The sequence below is a fragment of the Orcinus orca genome, chromosome 13, assembly GCF_937001465.1.
Source record: "Orcinus orca chromosome 13, mOrcOrc1.1, whole genome shotgun sequence".
In the NCBI taxonomy this organism is placed as follows: domain Eukaryota; kingdom Metazoa; phylum Chordata; class Mammalia; order Artiodactyla; family Delphinidae; genus Orcinus; species Orcinus orca.
The window spans coordinates 40,228,592-40,241,383 of record NC_064571.1 but is presented as its reverse complement, the minus strand read 5'-3'; the positions used below and the strand labels follow the sequence as shown (position 1 = coordinate 40,241,383).

The 12,792-nt window shown below is 34.7% G+C and overlaps 1 protein-coding gene across 8 annotated transcripts in view; it reads right to left on the bottom strand.

Annotated features, from left to right (window-relative positions):
- The window catches only part of USP34 (ubiquitin specific peptidase 34), a 239,150-nt gene that overhangs the window by 83,495 nt on the left and 142,863 nt on the right, over positions 1-12,792 (bottom strand). For all 8 annotated transcript variants that reach the window (XM_004280652.4, XM_033407232.2, XM_033407234.2 and 5 more), the window contains 5 exons: positions 5,428-5,528; positions 5,009-5,218; positions 1,692-1,817; positions 366-488; positions 154-237 (listed from right to left, as the gene is read on the bottom strand). In XM_004280652.4, coding sequence (XP_004280700.1) covers positions 154-237; positions 366-488; positions 1,692-1,817; positions 5,009-5,218; positions 5,428-5,528 — 644 coding nt within the window. The remainder of the gene's footprint in view (positions 1-153; positions 238-365; positions 489-1,691; positions 1,818-5,008; positions 5,219-5,427; positions 5,529-12,792) is intronic.

The window sequence follows — 12,792 nt, the reverse complement described above, 5'->3', positions numbered from 1 at the left end:
TTATTTATTACTGTGATATTAGAGTAATACATAATTTTTAAACTATGCTTTATTTAAATGGTAAGTTAGTTTAAAACAATAATTATGGTAACTTCTGGAAAATTCGAGATGAATTATTTTTACCAATACACTGCAAAACATATATGATCAAACCTTGCAACTCCAGGAATTTTTACTATTTTCCACTTGATCCTCACTTGAATCATCTGAATCTGGATAAAGATCACTATAACTTCCCTGTGGGAATGGCAAAAATAAATAAATAAACAAGGAAGGGTGGCAGGAGAATTAAAAGATAACGTACTCTGGAATTTTGCTCCAAAGAGAAAACAAATGTTTAATGATAATAATGGAAAAGCAATTACCGTTGACTCTCTTCTTATTCTTCTGTTAGGTTTTCCCAGTGCTTCAATAATTTCCAGGGCATATAATAGCTTGTGAGCACTCTTAATTTTGAGCAGTTCTTTCCAATTAAGTCCATCATTACACTTAAATTAAAAAAAGAAACACAGGTTTCTCCAACCAACTTACCAAGAGACCCCCCCCCAAAAAAAAACTAAAGAAAATGACACTATATAAAAACTCAAATATTACATATATATTGAAATATGTTCAAACAAGTGAAGACCAATTATATAATTGGTACTAATCATATGCTTAAAACACCAATTATTCATTAAATTTTGTTAAAATTAATACACAACAGCAGCATAGGAAAAAACTGTATGTTAACCTCCACAACAGTTGAGGTAATTTGCCATCTTCCCAATGAAAAACACATTGCAGCATAATTGAATGTGTGAACTTTTAAGGATACAGAAGCTGTACAGTGTGTATTTAATATTTATGTGACACCTACTCATTTAAAAAGTCATATACAAATACATAAACTTTAAAATATTGTTCTTTTCTACTCGCAATTTATAAAGTGTTATTCACACTTAATGTGCATCCTTTGACAACGATATTATTATTAGAGCTACAATGAGTCATCAACCACCATTTTCTAAGCCCATCTTCTTCACTTCCAAGTCATTTGAAATACAAGACCCTGAGAAATCACATAACAACGTCCCAAATCATAGATAACATTAGCATAACATTAGGACATTGTTTTTCCATTAGTCCTATAGGTGTTCTGGTGGTATCCCCACTAAGTAACTCCTTAATATATAGCTTTTAAAAATAATCTTTAATTTTAACAGACATCTTTATAAAGATATATAACACTTAATACATGTGAGGTCATGCCTCTGGGAATATTAATATATATTAAATTTCTTTGACTCCTTTTTTCTCTATTTCTACCAGTTGACTTGTATAAGCAGCCAAAACAAGCCCTGAAGCAATGTCATTAAATCACAGGGTATTTTCTCTAAACGTTACTTTTTGTTGTCAAAAACAAAGCAATATTCAGAACATTAAGTAATATGAAAAAACACTAATATAAAGGCAAATTCACTGTTTTCTAAAGATAATTTTAGAGAAAATCCTTGCCTTGTATTTAGCCCATATTATTCAATCTCACTAATAATTAAATATATGAACATTAAAATGAACTGGCACTTTTTACCTATTAAATGGGCAAAATTTTACTGAGGTTACCAGTCAACAAGCACTCTCATACACTACCAGTAGGAATGTAAACTGGTACCATCCTCCAGGGAAGTAAAAATATTTTGTGGACTTACCTGTTCATCTGAGATATTCTGGAATGCCATCAACATGTTAGGACATGTAGGAAGAAGCATCAGTAGCTCCCATACACGCCTAGAGAGGTTTTCTGCATGAAGATGAAGTTCTTCACATCTTAAGCTCTATACAAATAAGAGGAACTGCTTATCAAGACAGACCAGTTTTTTGAAACATCTAAACTTAAGTTTGATCTGCATAAAATCACTAATTATCATATTTGATATTTTTAAATCTTACTTTAAAAGTGAGAATAAAGCATTTGTTACACAGTAAATAAATTTATTCAATAAATTATGTCAAAGTAGTGGTTTTTCAACTTGTTACTGAACACTTTTCTGGGAAAAAGTGATCTGCAAGTCTGGCCACTTTCCTCAGAAAAACTTTTCAAACAAAAGTGAAAATGTCTGTTTTATAAAGCCAACAAGTAAATTTCAATAAGACTATCATCTATTTCTTCCCTGCAGGTCACTATTCTAAGAATGACAAAGACCTGGAAAATTAAATCCCTGACCTTACATTTGGGAAAAGAGTACACCTGTTTCTCTTATTTCGCTAATCCATGCCTTCCTTATATTCCAGTCTCAGACAAGCAGAGATTAAGAGAAAAGCAAACAATTTTAAAGAACCTACTTTTTTCCATTATCGTTTGTTAAATTTGAACTCTCTAAGGTACTGAGATAACAGTAAGCTAAAGAATATTACAGAAGGTATGTAAGAAATAGGCAAGTTTCTTTTTTTTTTTTTTTAATTAAAGCACAACCCCAAGAGGTAAACAAGCAGCAAAAGCTAAAGCAGCAAAAGTTTTGGAATGTTCCAAAGTATGAATTTGTATAGTATTATTCTACTACTAGCTGTTGTCATAATGATTCTGAGGTATTATACAGTATAAGGGATGCCAAAGGAATCTTCTTACACATCTACAAAAAGTAATTTCGTTCTTTTTGTACAATGGTATAAAGCTAATATACTTTGAAGGCAAGAGAATTTTAGAGACAGGAGTTTCAAAGTAAACTTTGCTTTTCACAGCCCTGATGAAGAAAGAGAAGCAACCCAAGTAACACTTCTAGTTTATTTGGGGACAAGGCACTGAGAGTTCTTCAGTAAAATAAAATTCATTCCTTTGTAAACATCCAGTTTAAAAAAGAGAAGGTGGGGAGAGAGGGAGGAAAGGAGGAAGGGACTGAACTCTGTGCAAAAAATTATTTGAAGAAAAAAAAATCTCCCAGGTGTATAAGACTATGTTCTACATTATGACTGAAAGGCCCTACAATATGGGTCATACACAGTGGAGATCCTTTATTCTTCTGGTAATCCTCTTCAAGACTGAACCGGTCTTGTTCAACAAAGAAACCCCACACCACCAATGGCATACTTGTCACCAAGTTCAATAATATAACTGCCCCAAAATGAATGCTTTCTCTCTGGTTTAGGCCTCAAATGGACAATTACAATGACCTATTAACTGGCTCTTGTACCTCTGGTCTTTGTTTTCTCTAATATAATCCTCCACACTAACACCAAAACTTTGTTTCTGAAAGTCCAAAAAAGATCTCATTTTGTTGTTTTAAAATCTTCCATGATAACAGCCATCTATTTTACTAAGAATAAAAACCTCTTAAGGTCCTTTGTGGTATAGGTTACAATCTCCCTTTCTGTCCTTATATTTGAATTACATCATACTCACACTCCCAATTTTTCAATCATGCCATTCACTTTTCTGTGACTCTGTAATGCTTCTCTTCCTTCTTTTATCAGCAGTTGGACCCAATTTAAATAACTCCTCTTTTACAGAAATCTTCCCCAAATTTTTGTTTACTGCTTATGTTCCCATAACACACTGTGTAGAACACTAGCACCCTCCTGGAAAACTGGGAAATTCTTATAATTATCTTTCTTTTAAACTGGCAATACACTGCTGACATGAAGTAAAAGGTTATTAAGTATTTATGGCATAAAATTTAACAGGTGAGGAAATGAAGGTTTATGGACATCTATTATTGATTATTCTGCTTGAACAAAAAGGGGATTTCTTAGGAATTTAAGAATATGCCACCACAAAAGAAACCAGGTTATGGGGAACAGATGACTCAATTTGGTCATTCATGACCAAACACATTCTGGAAACATAGAAAGAAGCCACTTAACATTGTTGGGAAAGAAAGAACAGTTAGCCTAACATAAGGAAAGTCATAAAAGCACCACTATTTTATTTGCCACTCAGTCTCAAAATAATGATTCTTCCAAGAAAGATGGTGCCCTGAAACAGAATGGCGGCAGTGGAAATAAATTAAGTGGACAACAGGTCAAAACAACATTACTTGTGGTAGATTGGATTAGAAGTAGGGATAGACTCGGGTTCAGGAAAAAGAAAAACAGAGATGGCATCCAGGTTTCTGGCATGAGCAACTGGGTGGATTCCAGTTGAATGAAGAAGAATGGATGCCTATGGGACATCAAGTGGAAGCATCAAGTAAACAACTGGATATATGAGTTTGGAACTCAGAAAAGAGGTTTGGTCTGCAGAACTAAGTTTGTGAGTCATCACTAAAAAGATGTTATTTAAAGTCAATTCTTCCTTGGACTACTACATTAGGTTCCTTACTGTTTTTTCTATTCTTGCCAAACAAACCTATTACCTTTAAGTCAAAAATCAAAACATATGTCTCTCTCTCTGCTTAAAATACTTCAATGCTGTCCACTTTACTTTGAGTGAACTGGAAATAGCCTGCCATGGCCAGTTTGACTCTGTTTATCTTTTCATTTCATTCCCCTCATTTTACTTTCCCACTACCTTCCACACTCCACTTACCAGCTCCCAAACAATTCCCAGACCTGCCTAACTCCTTCTTATATCAAGGGCTTCAGGAATCAGTTTACTTTATCCAGATCATTCCTCATCCACTTCATTTAGTAGGCTCCTTTTCACCCTGCAAGCTCAGATTTATATGGTCTCCCTCAGAGAAACCTTCCTTGACCAAATAAAATATAAACAGTCTGTCTATCACCAGTCCTTAATAATGGCAAGTCGTAGCAACTATCTCTACCGGAAACTATTTATCTGTTAGTTTACTTGAAACTATCTGTTAGGCATGTCAATTACCTGTCTTCCCCACTGGATTCAATGAAGGCTGAAACTGTGTCTATTTTGATCCTTGTGAACAGCACGCCTGGGATATATTAGGTACTTAAATAGTTAATGAATTAATAAACTGATTCCTTGGTTTTATTGCTTTTAAGAGATTACTGAGAAAATTATTTTCCACTCAACAGAAAGACAAAACAAGATTTTGTGAAAATGAAATGATATAGTCACCTCACTATCTTCAACTGCCATTTTTCCTGAGGGTGGTTTAAATGATGCAAGCATCTCTAATAAATCAAAAAGAGTAGTTAAATGAGGTTCTTGTAAAAGCAAAAGCATCGGAATGTTGTCCTTCTGAGGGGGTGGTAGGCAAGATGCTGGCAGCTGAACACCTTCCCCTTTCCGTTCTCTCCTTGGTGCACCCAAAGATACAAATACCATCTATAAAAACAGGAGCAACAGGGGGGAAAAAATCAACACATAATTAGACATATCAAGTTTTTGGTTTAATAAATCTGTGAGGTAGGAAATAACTTCCCTTACAATTTTAACAAAAGCAGTAAGAACTGTTTTTGAACTGTATCTTCAACTAAACAACTATTGACTATAAGTCAACAGATGATTAAAACTCAAACCACATTTACGTGTACCTGCATGTCCTTAAAACCAAGCTCATGAAGTGCTTTCTCATCATAATCTGTTGTTAATTCATGTCCAGATGAAATCATCCTGACTGGTCCCATAAGGCCTCCTTAAAAACAGAAAACATAAGTGAACTTTTTTATAAGAGTTAACTTACTTGCCAACATGAATACACAGTTATAGTAATTAATTCCACTGGACATTAAGCTTAAATAGAATTCTTGAGTGCAGAAGAAACAGAGCCAAGCGTACTTCTTATATTATTTTCTGTTGTCTGATGTTAGCCTTAGGCAGTAAAAATTACAAGAAAATCCTCCTTTAGCACCACTCTAATAAGATCAATTCCTGCTTGCTTAATAATATGAAAATTTTTACAAGTAAAAAACACTACAGAGCTTTCTGGGAACCTACAGCTTTTCCCCTTAGCAATACATGCAGGAGAAACAGATTCATTAATGCCTTAGTTCACAAGTAACCAGCATGTATTTATAATGATCGAGTTTTCTCTTCCCTGTTACTACCTATCAACACAAAATAAAATAGATTATATGGCAGAAAAAAAGTTCTGACAAGAAAAGAAAAAAGATGAGCTACAACATTCTAGATTACAGTAAGCTCAACGAACTCAATAGACTGAGGCAATTCATTTCTAGAATTCATAAGTCCTCTTTGCTTCAACTTCATTTCCCACCATCGTCCCTACCAAAATATGCTTTAGCCACACAAGCACGTTCTTTCTTGAAAGCATCAAGCATGTTCCCATCTCAAGGTCTAAGATGCTCCTCCCCAGGAATGCATATGGATCATTCCCACAGTTCAAGTCTTTCATCAAATGTGAGCTCTAGAAGGCCTTCCTCCTAACTACTCAATCTAAAAAGCCTCATCTCACTATTAATCCCTTACTCTGCTTTATCTTTCTGTAAAGCACTTATTAGCATCTGATATTATATTTAAGTGTCTGTCTCCCCCACTAAAAAAAACCCAACCCAGTTCCACAAAGGCACACATGTATTCCCAGCATTAGAACAGCAGGCATTCAAATTAATTATTGTTTAATCCATGAAAAAAAAATTTTTTTAAAGAAAATGCTGGACAGAGGAAGAAAGTTAAGCAAAATGATGAAATATCTGATGAATAATTAAACTCAAATATTGTTAAATTTTATTAACTTAATGTAGGAAAATTCCATTGGATAGGCACTAACCAACTATTTTCAGGAATGAGTGAAGCACGATTACTGCTTTCCACAACAACACATAACGTTTTAAAATTACCTTTTCCCTCCACTCAAGTAAGAAAATTCTACCTGAAAATATTTCAAACACAGGAAAGGAAAATGAGTTCCTCCAGTAAGATTCATTTCAGTATTTTTCCTTAAATATAACTGTTGTGTATGGGACTTCCCTGGTGGTCCAGTGGGCAAGACTCCATGCTCCCAATGCAGGGGGCCCGGTTTGATTCCTGGCTGGGGAACTACAACCCGCATGCATGCCACAACTAAGAGTCTGCATGCCACAACTAAGAGTCTGCAACTCTGCAACTAAGACCCGCGGCAGCATGCATAAATAAATAAAATTATATATTAAAAAAATATATAATTGTTGTGTAGCAAAATTGCTAATTGTTGTGTAGCTAAACCTATGTTTTTTTCCCTTCTTGTTATTTCTAAGCCTAAAAACCTTGGCCCTCCCAAAAGTTTGATAAATTTTCAATCCTATATCTTCTGAATTGTCCTAGAGTTTATTGTGTGTATGCACGTGCATGTGTGTATAAAGAATACTTTAAGTTCATCCTGAACATGAGAGAAGCAGGGTTTTTCTTTCTGCCCCTAAACCGAACATCTCATAAGACTATTTCTTTGCTATCTATTGTGATTTAATTAACACTCTTTATGAGATAATATTGTAGTTTTTAAATGTATAATAGCTAGTATTGAAATTCATCTATTATCCTTTCAGGTTTTCCTCTCAGAACTTCTGATACTGTTTAGTTTATTCACACAGTTTATTATTCAGAGTAGTTTCATCCAATTTAAAGTAAAAATTCATTCAGATTTAGGTAAAATATATTAAGAAATTAACATGGCATCTCTACAATATTTTATATAGAGATGCTAGGTATAATCACTTATTCAAGTGTTCATTTACATATCTCAAAAATGTTTTATTCTCATATATTCCACAAACACGTCACACTAAGAGTACCCTAACTAGGGACTTCCCTGGTGGTCCAGTGGTTAGGTTCCACCACTTTCACTGCCACTGCCCTGGGTTCAATCCCTGGTCAGGAACTAAGATCCCACAAGCCACGTGCAGCAAAACAAACAAACAAGTATCTTATGTTTTTTAAATTGCTACAAAACACTTGATTTCTTTAGTTTCCTATTCATCATTATATTACCCTCAAATTATCACTGAGTTCCCTCTTCTGATAGTAATGTTTTATCCAAATCATTTAAAATTAGTGCTTAAGAAAAACATGGGCTACTAGATGAACAGAAACTCTATATTAAACTTTTAATACTTCGGTAGATTTTTATTAATAAAATTTCTTTTCTATGTTACTGAGATAATCTAATAAATCTATGACTGTTCATCTTTTTACAATAGTGAGATAAAACATCCTTAGTAGTGATGTATTGCTAAGATAATATGGAGTTGATTTGCTTCCCAGTTTGTTAGAGACCCTAAGCATGCACGACTTTGTTACAAAATAGAACTAAGATGGCTAGCAGTTTATCTAGGATTTTGGACTCTATTTGATATGTGAATTAGGCCTACATGTTGTGTACATAACGTATCAACTTTCAATTATAACGGCTGAATTGGTTTTTACAGTTAACTGAGCAGCTTTCTATGTTCTACTACTTTTGAGGATCTTTTTTAACTTAAGAATTGCTTATTCCTTAACGGTTCTCGAAAAAGTTGCTATCTTTAAAAAATTTAGTATCTTTTTTTTAAAAATTAATTTATTTTTTGGCTGCATTGGATCTTCGCTGCTGTGTGCAGGCTTTCTCTAGTTGTGGTGGGAAGGGGCTATTCTTCGTTGCGGTGCATGGGCTTCTCACTGCAGTGGCTTCTCTTGCTGCGGAGCATGGGCTCTAGGGTGCACGGCCTTCAGTAGCTGTGGCACGTGGGCTCAGTAGTTGTGGCTCCTGGGTTCAACAGAGCAGGCTCAGTAGTTGTGGCACAAAGGCTTAGCATCCGCGGCATGTGGGATCTCCCCAGACCAGGGCTCGAACCTGTGTCCCCTGCACTGGCAGGCAGATTCTTAACCACTGCGCCACCAAGGAAGTCCCCCAAAATTTAATATAGTAATGCAATGAATGTTTCAAAACAAGAAAAGGAAAAAGAAATCTTAGAAATTCTTAGGTTATGATGATATATTAAACAACACATATCTAATTTTTATCCTCTGAAGCTGCAATAAAGTAAATTTTAAAAATTTTACAAACATCTGACAGGGAAAAAAAGAGAACAGATAATAGCAAACAAGTTTGCAAGCTGGAAATCAAATGCACTTACAGTTACCATCAAGACCTCAAAAAGATAAATCCTAAACCAGACACAAATTTATAATCCATTATCTGACTTATACTGATTTGGCACAGGAACAAGATCAACACCTGACAAAGGAGGGAAAGAGAAGAGGGATTGAAGCGGTAGAAAGAGAAGGAAAAGAAAAAGAGAGAAGAAGAAAAAAAGAAAAGGAATAAAGGAAAAGAACAGCACCTCAGTGATCTATGAGGCACTAACAAACAGACTAAGATACATTTAATTAGAAGCCCAGAAATTATGGTGAAGGGTAAGGAAAAAGAAAAAAATATTTGAAAAAATATATAATTGCTAACCTTTTTCGAATTTGATAAATGTTATAAATACACAACAGACCCAAGAAGCTGAACTAAACCCAAGCTGCATAACACAAAAACACAACAAGGCACATTAATAATCAAACTGCTGAAAATCAATGTTAAAGAAAAATCTTTAAAACGAAGCACAGTTAAAAAGACACATTGTATACAAAGGATGAAAGATAAGAAAAACCACAGACTTTTGGTCAGAAACTTTGCAAGCCAAATGATAATGGGAAATTTTTTTATAAAGTCCTGAAAGAAAAAAATTTCTTTACCTAGAATTCTATATCCAGTGAAAATTTCTTTCAAAATTGAAGGCAAAACAAACTTTTTATTCAAACAAAAAAAGCTTGAGAAAATTCATCACCAGATCTGCAACATAAACATTTTTAAGGGAAATTCATTAGAAAGAGGAAGAAAAAAGAAAGCAAATGGAAAATTTTCAATCTATACGTAGGAATAAAGAATGCCAGAGTGGTAAATATAAGGTTAAAGACGAGATGAGATTAACAGAAAATAATGAGGTAATTAGCTAAACATTCTAATTGAAATGCAGGCACCATCAGTCTGGATTTTTAAAGATTCAACAATTAAGGAAAGAAAAAACCCCAATATTCTCAAAAAGATATCTCAACTAAGATAATAGGAGTACTCTGAGGACACAAAACAGATGTCTGATATTAAAAGCATGACAGCAAAAATGAAAAACTCAAAAGAATTGTAAAATAAAGTTGGGAACATCTCTCAGGAAGTTAACACTCAAAGAAATGAACCATAGGAAAGAAAAGATAAGTAAATTAGGAATAGTCCAAGAGATGAAACACGTAGATAAAGAATTTAGAGATAAATGATAAAACAGAACACAGGAAGACTAATTCAAGAAAATTTCCCCGAACTTAAAGATACAACTTGCCAAACTAAAATGGACCTCTAAATATTAAAGTACCCATTACAATTGTTGAAAACAGATCCATACTCAGGCCTAGTATTGTAAAATTTCAGAATATTAGGAACAAGAAGATTCATTAAGCTCTAGAAGAGGAAAAAAAAATTGGATGTGTAAAAAAGTATCAGAATGGCTTCATAATTCTAAACAGCAATAACAGAACCACGAAACACAATGTAGTAATATCTCTAAAATTCTGAAACAAAATTGTTTCCAATCTAGAATTCTATACCCAGCCAAATCACCACTTAAAGTATGGGAAATGTATTTTTGATCATTCAAAGAATCACAGACTTTACCCCATATCATCATTCTCTCAAGAAGCTACTGGACAATTGCATTGTATTCCAGCCAAATAAAAAAGTGAACCAATAAAGAAGGTATGGAATACTGGAAAGAGAACAGTCAACATAGGAGAGAGACAAAAAGAATTATGAGGATGATAAAGGAGATCCAACTGCTATGCATCAGATGTGAAGGATAGAGAACAGGATCAGTGTGACTAGAAAAATGTATTACTGAGGGCCACATGACCAAAATTTCTGCTGCCTTCATAATATCTTCTCTATCTAAGGAAAGAATGGCAAGTGAACCTGGTCCAGATTCTTATCTGAACCCAGACCGTCTTTACCAGTCATGTTCACTACCAGAATATGACAGTGAAATTTCTACTCTCACCTTCATGTCCTACTGCTTAAATCAGCAGAAGACATTCATATTACCTCACAGAAGAAATTCTATTTTGATCTATTCCTAAGAGCTAAAGTAAGTCATGAAGAGATTAGAAAAAGAAGAGACTCTGTGACTGTATTTCTGTTGGTATTTCAGCATCTTGTCAACATTACAGCACTAAAATATGTCTTCACTGTGCCAAGACCTAAACTTGAGAATTTTCTCACTGATAACCTCAGATGAGGCTTTACACAAATCTTTAGAGAGGGTGAAAGTACATCCTCTTTAGCTTGTGTTCTTCTGCGACCTAACAAGGCCATACTCTCTTTTCCTTAATCCATCAAGTTTGTGCACACTTATCTGTTTCACAGAACTAAATACATTGTTTAGGAATATATACACTGGAGGTAAAACTATAAAGAACACGAAAAAAAGAGTAACAAATCAAGATAGTGTTAAGGGGAAGTGGAAAGGATGATATCAGGGAGGGACACACAACTAGCTTCTAATAATGTTCTACTCCTTAATCTGGGTGGTAGGTACATTGGTGGTTTTCATTTTATTATTACTCATTTCATATTCTCTTTATGTACAATATATTTCAATGTTAACAAAAACATACTTTTTGATCTCAAAATTCCATACCTAGGTATTTAGCCAACATGCATTAGATAATGTATGTATTAAGGATACTATCTATAATACTATAATATCAAAAGAAAGGAAACAAATGTCCATTAATAGAGAACAGGTAAAATAAATCATGGTACCCACCATATTACAGACAATGCAGATCTTAAAAAGAATGTGGTAACTTTCTATATGTACTAATATGGAATGTTCTCTAAGATAATATTAAGCACAACAAACAAGGGGTCAAGAGTATAAATGGAATGCTACCATTTGTGTTTTAAGTATATAGCTGACCCCTGAACAACAACAGTCTGAACTGCGCAGACCCATTTATAAGCAGATTTTTTCAGTAGTAAATACTACAGTACTACATGATTCTCAGTTGGCTGAGTCTACAGATGCACAACTATGGATATGAAAGAACTACGGGTATGAAGGGCCAACTACAAGTTATACATGAACTTCTGACTGTGTGGAGGGTTGGTGTCCCTAACCCCCACATTATTCAAGAGTCAACTGTATATATACAAATATTTTTACATTATAATCTTATTATCTCTTGAAAAATACCTAAGAACATTTGCCTCAGGAAAGGGAAATGGGAGATTCAGAGATAGGGGTAGGAAGGAGACTTCTCAACCTCTATTCCTCTAACCAAGAATACTTATTAGGGCTTCCCTGGTGGCACAGTGCTTGAGAGTCCGCCTGCTAATGCAGGGGACACAGGTTCGTGCCCTGGTCTGGGAAGATCCCACATGTCGTGGAGCAACTAAGCCTGTGCGCCACAACTACTGAGCCTGCGCTCTAGAGCCCGCGAGCCACAACTACTGAAGCCTGCACACCTAGAGCCCGTGCTCTGCAACAAGAGAAGCCACTGCAATGAGAAGCCCGCGCCCCACAACGAAGAGAAGCTCCCGCTTGCCACAACTAGAGAAAAGCCCGAGCACAGCAGTGAAAACCCAACATAGCCAAAAATAAATAAATAAATTAATTAATTAATTAAAAGGACCTGATATACTTTAGAAGACACATACATATACTTTCATCTTAAGCATGGTGTAGCAATATTGTTGCCTCCTTACTAAAAGATGTCAAAGAATTATCACTCTGCACACAAGCAGGTTAAAAGTCCTAAAAAGAAGCTTTTAAAACTTTAAGACTTTTTTCCCTATATATATAGTTAGCCTGTTACAATGTCAGACCTTTAAACTGTAATCAACAGCTTTCTTGGTTGTTCCTCTGTTTAGCTCCTATTTTATGTGCTAT